The sequence below is a fragment of the Takifugu flavidus genome, chromosome 1, assembly GCF_003711565.1.
Source record: "Takifugu flavidus isolate HTHZ2018 chromosome 1, ASM371156v2, whole genome shotgun sequence".
Classification (NCBI taxonomy): Eukaryota; Metazoa; Chordata; class Actinopteri; order Tetraodontiformes; family Tetraodontidae; genus Takifugu; species Takifugu flavidus.
In genome coordinates this window covers 9,845,648-9,855,046 of record NC_079520.1, presented here as the reverse complement: position 1 = coordinate 9,855,046, position 9,399 = coordinate 9,845,648, and the positions used below count along the sequence as shown (strand labels likewise).

At 41.6% G+C, this 9,399-nt stretch overlaps 1 protein-coding gene across 2 annotated transcripts; it reads right to left on the bottom strand.

Annotated features, from left to right (window-relative positions):
- Nucleotides 1-573: 573 nt before the first annotated feature.
- On the bottom strand, nt 574-8,365 carry hoxd3a (homeobox D3a). Of its 2 annotated transcripts, none has more exons than XM_057046572.1 (4): nt 7,768-8,365; nt 4,291-4,350; nt 2,279-2,811; nt 574-2,177 (listed from the first exon to the last, which is right to left on the bottom strand). In XM_057046572.1, the coding sequence occupies exons 3-4, from the start codon at nt 2,712-2,714 to the stop codon at nt 1,432-1,434; spliced, it is 1,182 nt and encodes a 393-aa protein (XP_056902552.1). In that variant the 5' UTR covers nt 2,715-2,811; nt 4,291-4,350; nt 7,768-8,365; the 3' UTR covers nt 574-1,431. The 2 variants fall into 2 exon arrangements, with proteins under 2 accessions (XP_056902552.1, XP_056902546.1); XM_057046566.1 differs by having other exon boundaries at nt 2,267-2,811; nt 7,768-8,364.
- Between the last annotated feature and the right edge of the window lie 1,034 nt (nt 8,366-9,399).

Here is a 9,399-nt window from a genome sequence, read left to right as displayed (position 1 = left end):
AAAGCGACGAGTTTTTGATTAATGAGCTTTGAAATGGCTCTCCAGGAGCAATAAAGGATGAACTGCTCCCCCCTTCTCTCCCTCTCTCGCTCTCTCTCTCTCTCATGCACACAAACACACACACTGAAATATATAACATAAATTAATTTTCAGTGTGAGCTTTCATGTGCACCAATCAGGAGAGCAGTGCTTAGGCTTCTTCTCCTGTTCCAGCAGAGAGGGTGGATCACGTGGTCGTGTGGTTAAAAAACAATAATAATATATGTGACATATGGAAGATGCCAAGGGCCTTTATATTCACTTCCCTCAAACCAATAAAATATCAATAAAGCCCTGATCCATTTCTACAGGCGAAATGCACTTTGCATTCTGTGCATAGAGCCGCCTGATGAGTTTCAGATATTCCGGTGTCTAATTATTGATCGGCTCTCCCTGTTTGGACAATACAGTAGAGCTGTGAGGTCAATAAACCTCCTCTGCACTGTTAGCTGACACATCCTCAATATAGAATCCAAATATCCAGAGACAATGGATTTGAGAAGGAAAAAAAAGTCAACAAAATGCAACAGAAGCTACAAGTTTGAGCACTTTATTTACAAAATGTTAAACACAATAAAATATAACATTTCAATATCATTAGGGTTTGATAAATTTATGGCAACCAAATGCGATAACAATGGAAGACCAAAAAAAAATAGCAATGGACTACACAAAATGACATGCTGGTGTGTTTAATATATCACTTCGATAGTCTACGTTTTGCTTAAGGGTTGATACAAGATAACCATGGACATATAGTGATGTTTGTACACTATAAAATGCCCCATTTGTCCCAGATTTACAACAAGCAATTCTCAATTTCCGCAACACACTGCGAGTCATTTTCCAAACCCTGTTTTCCCAACACTTCCAAGTGCACTGATCTGTCCAATCTTACAAAAACACATAAATATTCGCATACAAATGATAAATAATGTGCAATATAGATGGTATTAAATAATAAATATTCACTAATAAGGATTATGCACCAGAGTAGAAATAAATAAATAGGGTGGCTGCAAGAGGGATGAGACAAACACACAAAAATTCATCTAAAAGCTTCTACATTTTGTGATCTACAAGACTTACCTTCAAGTAATGGTTTGATATAGTCCAAAACTGCGCATTGCACTTAAACAAAATGTGAAATAAGAGCTGATAAACAGGCCAGCCTACCCAGAATCCTCAAACACTCCAGAGAAATGGACAAAGCTGAATTAGAAAATAATTACACAATAGCATCAATAGTAATATCAATAATACTATAATAATACACGTGACTCGCTTGGAGTGTAGTTATTAGACTAGTGAGGTAATAAAAAGAGCGCAACGTAATTTTGGCACACACACACGCACGCACGCACGCACGCACGCACGCACACCAACCACATATTACAAATGTGTGAGTTTAGGTGCTTCCTGAATCCTTCCCTGAGACGCTTGGTGAGAGGTGAGGTCTGTGTATGTGGGATGGGGATCACAGGGTCCATGGTGGTGGTTTCCTGGGATCTGAGCGGCACAGCTGTAGTCCACGCTGGTGGATGAGGGGTGGGGGAGATGACCGAGGTTGAACATGGGGCCCGAGGCTGGCATGGAATCAACGAAGTTCCCACCCACGTAAACGGGGCTGTCTTGCAGACTGGCGCTGGCAAAGCTGCCGTTGCTCTGCATGCCGTGGTGTTCGTACTCGGAGCCCAGGTACCTCTTCTGCTGCGGGATGCAGCCACCCAACGGCGCCGTGTACGCCGCCAAACCGTACATGTTTTGCTGAGGTTTGGCAAAAGATGGTGGCGAGGGCGCATCATAGCTGAGACCGTTTTGGAGCTGGCCAGAGTATCCAATGTGATTCGGGCCACTCAACGGCGGGCTCCTGTCCGGGGAGTGTCCCAGAGGAGAGTGTGCAAGCCCTTTAGACTTTTGGTCCTTCTTGTATTTCATTCTCCTGTTTTGAAACCAAATCTTTATTTGACGCTCAGTCAGATTCAACAGATTTGCCATCTCCACTCTCCTGGGGCGACAGAGATAACGGTTAAAGTGAAACTCCTTCTCCAGCTCCACAAGTTGCGCACTGGTGTATGCAGTTCTGACCCGCTTGGAGGAAGGACCAGGGGGGCTCTTCTCATCGCTCACCTCCCCACCTGTGAAAGAATCACATCAGCTTAGCCATGATATAAATGCATCTGATAAACACAACAAGGCCCAGGTTGTCCTCGCCACTGTCCCTCACCATTGTCTCTACCTGCAGAGGCACAGTTGTTGCCCTTCTGTTTCGCATTCTGTCGGGTCTCCTTCATCCAGGGGAATATCTGCTTGGTGATGGCCGGTGTGGCACTGTTGTTAGCGCTACTGGATGGCGACTTCTTCTTTTGGGATGAAGAACTGTTGGGACTGGGAGAGGACGCAGACAGTGGAGGTCCTGGCTGCTCTCCAATATTGGTGTCCTGGTTGCCATTGCTCTGATTACTACTTTGACGCATGCAGTCTCCATTCAGATCTGCATCTTTCAGGGCTGGTGGCCTAACAGTGGGGGTCTGAATGGGACACACCGATCCCTGGAAGTCGCTCTCGAGGTTAGCTGTCGTGTAGGACTGGGGGGCATAGTTGTAAGAGTCTGGTTTGGGGTAGGTGTAGCCTCCAAACAGCCCAGAATTATCGTAATACGTTGCTTTCTGCATTATGTGAATTCAAAGCCAATAAACCAGTAAAACCTTATCCATGCATGGATGTTTATTCACGTGATTGGAATTTCCCAATGTTGCTCCAGTCCTTGACCTATAAAGAGAAAAATACAACTTATTCGGAAATACTTCAGGTCCATCTGCTACAGCAGGAACATGGAGTTTAAATAAAGTAAAGACTGTTATTCTGCGTTAATCCAAGACCCTTTGGTGCCGGGTGTCATAGCAGCTATTACACCAGTTACCATCTGTCGCGGGAGCCTGTAACAGTGACACACAACTCAGCCCTGCATTCAAATCGTCTCACTCAAATCTTGCACAAAACAGTTAAAGTTTAACTTGTGCTTAAAGGACCCTCTGGGAGGCTTGAGCGCCCGCCCCCCCTTCCCCCAGAAATACGCTGAATCAGCATTTGACTCACATACTCACAATACCCTTTTCACAAATCACAAGGCTCGACAAAGCTTGTCATGCATTGTTCCTCTGTAAGAAATATAGCCCACCGTGATGGGGCATATGCATGTGGCTCCAAGTGTTACGCACGCAAGAAATTTAATATTGATACCCTCCGTTGTTTTTTTGGGTTTTAAAAAAAAAAAGTGTGTAGCACCCATGAGTATTTTGGCAAAGGGAAGAGGGAGGCAGACTGATGTTCAAATAATATTTTACTAGCTCTTGCACATGCAAAAGATTACATTAGATTTTTGTTTTTTGGGGTTTGGGTGATTGTAAAACATTGATACATTCGTGCAAAAAATATATTAATATTTTATTTTAAACAAAAAAGAAAATTCTGAAATATTTCAGCAGATTTTTACAGTTAAATTTGTATGAATGTAAGGCAAAAGTGCGCGTCAGCTTTAAGCCTAAAAGAGAAACATCAAAAGGAGCTGTACTGTATGTTGGTAGTTTGAGGAGGTGCAGCCTGTGCCGTGCATAACAATTGCACCTGTCAGTGTGGACCGCGGCAAAATTTATGACCGCGAATGTTATGGTTGTAAACGGCCTCAGAGAGGAATGAAAAGCAAAACACCCCTGAAGACTCGCACCTCTTCAGAAGTGTAAAACCAAGCGTAGGTGGAAGGCAAGGGAAAGAATTTCTGAGCCGGGGACTAAATAGAGGCTCGGTTTATAAATGATGCCCCCGTGCAGGCCAGCCGCGAGTCCGCAGCCGAACACGGAGATGGTGGAGATGAAAGATTTTCTCTGGTTAAGGCGATGGCGAATCTTGTGCGGAAAGTGGATTTTGTTGGATTTTTTTTAAACGAAACTATAAGAAGAACTAAACCAGTATTGTTGATTTCCTTTTTTAAGTTGCTGTTCTGGTGGAAAAAAATAGGCTGGTTTCGCTGTATTACAGCGCGCTGCTGTGAATGGGACATTTTGGAAAGGACCTGTAAAATAATTACAAGCAGAGGTTAAGTTAAGTCATCCCTCATGTCTGTTTTGGTGATTTAAACCTCCCGTGAAACACTGTGAGCGTTAATATGTCGCCTAATAATGAATCACCCTTTAAACTTGTTAGCTGTTGGCTGTTGCTGTTCATTCCTTTCATTAAAGAAATGTTACTCACCGAAATGTGCGTAAATCTGTTTTATATCCCTCACGCATTCATCTCTGCTCCCACCTCGACCTAGAAGAGAGAGAGAGACAATGTTTCGTCGTATTATGTAACGTTCCCTTTTAAATATGGGAATCTACTGCACGATATATATTTGAAATGAAAAATATAAAACAAAAATAAGGCCGCCATATTCCCACAGAGCATAAAATGCCTATCGAATCATAATTATAAAGGAATTTAAATCAATATTTATTTTCTATACATTGTTTTATCATTTATTGTTTTTCCGTTTAATGCAGATTAAATTAAAGACACGAGATTTGCCACCTATAACGCTTTTTGCCAACGTTGTGATCCGAAAGCTCCAGAACAAAAAGGTCTTACATGTGCACTTTTGCACAAAGAGCCTGGCCAAATATTTAGCAGTCATAAGCTTTTTTACTGACCCCTAGGTCATTTTGCATTAAGCCAAAGTTTAATGAACAACGAGCAGTTTGACTTCAAGTTGGAAAAAAAAAACCCGCTCAACTAAATTCGTGTCATTTTCAGTGGAGACTCAAGCACAGGAGCTGCTGGACCGACGGCGAGGAAAAGAATTAAGCCTTGGAGAATTCGACCACCGGATCTATTTCTTTCAGTGTTTGGATCCAGAGCCGTTTATCTGCTTGTATTCGAGGATTCTGACCGAAAAATGAATCACGGCGAGTTGAGATTCCTTCATTGTGGATTATTTGTGAAAAGTGATCGATAATCTGCGCCTGAAGTGGTTTTTGAGCACACTGGGCTACTAGTAGCAGACATGGTCCTCTTTTCAAACAGCAGTGTTATTCGCCTACGCGCTGTTACGGTAAGTTTGGTTCACACAATGGACTGGACTCGAGTGGCGAGGGTTATTATCTCCACTGGCCCTTTCTCATGTTTGGCCCTTAGAATGGAACTATTATTCCAAGTTGAGGTCAATGCTGCGAAATTTTCCTTCATCTTATTAAAATTATAGAAAGAGGAGCGGGTGTAAATTTTTAAAAATGGCTTTCTCCAAAAATGCAAATGCATCAGTTACTGCGCAAAGCTTCAACATATCGGTTATAGATACATACATAAAAAGAAAACAAATTAGTCGACTTTAGACTATTCAATTAGAACAAATCAGCAAAATAACAAGTTAAAATTAACTAGAAAGTTAAAAAGCGAAGAAATTTGGTTAAGGCGACTAAAACAAATTGCAATCAATCAAATTCAAGGAATTACAATCGCATAAAAATACAAAAACTTTGGCAAAACAACGAATATGAATGGACGTATGATAATATACGGCTGCAGGTTAAGAAAGCCGTAAAGCTGAAACCACATAAATCACCGCAAACGCCAGTGTGGCGATAAGACAACAAATTAATGTGATTTACGATCCAAGAGTCAAAAAGTTCCTCTCCTACTTCTTCCTCCGAGCTGGTTTTCATCCAAACGTTGAATCAAGTGGAAGGCGAAGCTTTCAATCTGTCGATAATATTTGAACGCGATTCCTGCCCAAAATAAATGCGTCTGCGTTCGAGGAGGCAGCCATGGACTCCATATCGCCTCGCGTGAACAACATTAATGAGCATCGCCTCCTGGAGTGGAATAAATCATATATCTTTCCCTGCTTTGCATTAACCCGTGCTTTAAGTTTGCCTTCTGCTGTGCAATCTCTTACCTGTGCATCAATTTGTCATTAAAGCACCTTTCCTTCCTCAGCCTCAGCTCCTTTAAACGCAGTGTCGAGGATAAATCCTTCAGCCTTTGTCTGCAGACAGTGCTGTCCTAAACCTGATCTTGCTGTTTTTCAGACATTTCCATATACCAGCGGAGACAGTATTCCCGAAAGAATGGAAGGACTCACATTCAACTACCAATAAAAAGCGAACAAGGCATCCTTATTCCAGAAAAAAAAAAATCTCCGGCAATCAATCACACAGTGAAATATAAGGGATTACAGCACGGGGCGATGCAGATTTGGATCTATAATATCAGAGGAATATTTGGTGTATCGGAAGCCTTGTGATGACAAATAAAGGCACAGCCTTATACGATATTTGTTCACGTGATTGCTCTCTTCTGCAGGAAAGCCTTACCTCACCAATCCATTTTGATAAAGGGTGGCGTTTATTTCCTCATCTGAGCTTTGCGTTTGCCCATTTCTTTTAATTCTGCGTGGATCTGCGGTGCGCCAAAAGGCGCCTCAACCTCAGCGTTTGAACGTCCAGCCCTCACATACTAAACATGCACACGCGTATTTTCCAGATTATATTTTCATTTATTTCTGCTCGTTCTGGGTCATTTGAGCATTTTTATAGTTTATTTTAAATAAGATTTTTTTCTGAAAAAAACTACTGAGTGATTCGCTGCACAACACACACCGGAGTATTATTATTTTAAGATTGCTCTTCCTTTACTTTCTCTATTTTAATTTATCTGCATGAAGTGAATTATTAAATAAATGGCGTGTTCTTTATTCACCGCAGCTGGGACTTGATTGTATTCAAATAAACCACATTATCCTCTTCTCTTTGTTGTCTGTCCTCACGCACTGCGCTGGAGCTCAATGAGTGACTGACAATGTTTCTGCGGCAGTGTTTTCATTATAAAAATGAATGAAAGAATCGGTGGCATTCCATAAAAAAGAAAGTAAAAAAAAAGAAGCGCAGAATGGATTGTGTGAGGACGCTTTTGGAGCCGTGGAAAGCGCCGGCAGCCTCAGAGGTGGGTATTCTGTGCAGCGATGGAGAAGACGTGGAAGGAGCAGGGATGCTGGGCTCGTATAGCGCCGCAGCATATGTTCAGATGGCAATAAAAGTGAAAGATTTACAGTTTTCGCCCGCCCCCCAACAGCCTCGCACCCTTTTAGGAATTACCGAGAATGATTTACAAGCAGGCTGAACTGTCAGCCTGCCCAAACTTCAGCGACTTCTTGGAAATCAAAATCACATCATCCCCCACTAAGAATGAAAACAGCATCCTTCGTGGTCCCCACCAAAAAGCAAAGATAAATAGACTGTTAGCCTGTCTTCAAATCCTGGATCACAGCATCAACCAAGATTTCTAGGTTTCTAGTTGTCAAGGGAAAGAATAAGAATACATACATATAAGATTGTGTCCATAAAAAAAATGATGCTTTTAAAATAAAAAATAATAAATCCAAATATAGAGTGAATGGGCCCACTGGAGGGGCCCCACTCAGCTCTTAAAGACCATTTATTTAGAGGGAGCGTCCATAGATACATGTCACTGCCCTTTACTTTTTACCCTTTATCCTATCAATCCCTTTCATGATAAATGGCAAAACAACACACCAAGAAACTCTACAATTTCTAGAAAATACTTCAAAAAATTAAGATACACACCTTCTTCACCGAGTGCGCACAACAAATCCAGCAATTTGTCAAATATCACGACATTTGCTATCATTTACCACCTCGGGCAACGTTGAAGCATGCTGAAATATTTACCTACCCAAGCATCCATCGGTTCGGATGTGTTGCAAACTGCGGGGCTACGCCTGCGCCTGGTATCGGATATTATTTTCTTGGGGGATCTCTTCAGTTTTCAAGTCTGATAGAGTCCTTGCGATTAATGACGACGCGGTGTTTCTAGGGGGACGTGCTGCATTAATTATTTAGACAATCACGTGGTCCAGAATAGAGAGCGGAGTGGTATAGTCTCTGTATTATATCTCTGAATGCAGACAGCGCACTTTAATATATCTTTGGGGGGCTGTCTGGCTCGGAGAGGCTTCTGCGAAAACAGCTGGAAATCAAATATGGCCGGATGGAGAGCGACGACGTCGTATTCCTGCACCGGGTGCAGTGTCATTGAAAATGGCAGTGCCTTTGGTTCCCATTTATTGCTGTTCAGACATGTAGGTCAGTGTGGCTACACACTGCGCGGTGTGGACTGATTTCACCTGATAACCGTAGCAAGAGACAGCGCTCTGATAAGGCGCTCATATTCAAACACACGCACATGTGAACAGATAATAAGTTATAAACCACAATGTCAATAACGCGCGCACACTTGCGCGTGCACACGTATGCACACACACACACACACACACACACACACATACACACACGCCTCCCCCTCCCCTCCCTTCAGTATATGTGCAGATCATTTCTGGCAGGATGGTGGATCCAGCGTCACTTTGATTCAGCTTCTGATTTTTTTCTCTATCGAACATTTTATTTACATATTTGATATTTTGACACAAAGGACCCTCCAAGTGCTCATATTGTCGTAACTGGTAGTGAAACCATTGCTGATTGGTCGACTAAAAGGCTTCTTGTGAAAGCTTTTGCTCTCATCCCAACTGAATCTGTAGCACAGAGTTTAAGAGATCCCGTGTGGTACAGATCATATTCAGTAAATAATAAGTCATTCATTAATATATATATAGTTTTTAAAAGGATAGAAGTAAAAAAAAAACAGGTTTCTATAATGCAGTATTTAATAGATACCATTTATATATTTAATCTTTTTTAGGTTTTCAGGCTTCAAGACACAAAGACTGGTCACAATTACTTATTCTTATTCTGTAGCCAAACACTTATAAAAATAAATTCTATTTTAGTTGCACAACTACAAGATTCTCAAAATGTCTTGGATCAGTTTTGTTCTCAGATAGTTTAAGTGGAGACAATGATGTGTTTACGCATGGAACGGCGCTGCCTGGCCCATGCAGCGCACATTTGGCGCATTTGTGGATGTTTTGGTCCCTGTGGTCCCAAAAGTGAGCCTTTTGTGAACGATGCATCTGTGAACTATGTTTTTTCTGATTTATATATCTTTGTGTTTTCAGAATTTGTTAAATATTTAAGAGGATTTTCTCGGATGCGTGAAGTTAATATAGCAAAATAAAAATCCCGCTTCAGGGTTCCATTTGTAATCGTTTATATGCATAGTAGAAATCTTTATTTCCAATATACTTTTTGCATCTGGATGCACAATACAAGATAAAAGTCAAGTACAAAAATAATAATTAAAAAAAAAAAAGAGTACATTGACGTGAGGACACGAACGTAGAAAACAAAACATCTGGGAAGCTGGGCTGATATAAATAAGCTAACACTGTAACGAGACTTCACGCTC

Excerpts from the sequence above, each read along its gene's own strand:
- hoxd3a (XM_057046566.1), bottom strand. The coding sequence starts at position 2,714 with ATGCAGAAAGCAACGTATTACGATAATTCTGGGCTGTTTGGAGGCTAC. Across the intron at positions 2,178-2,266 it reads CTCTGCAGGTAGAGACAATG|GTGGGGAGGTGAGCGATGAG; the intron begins GTGAGGGACAGT and ends ATTCTTTCACAG.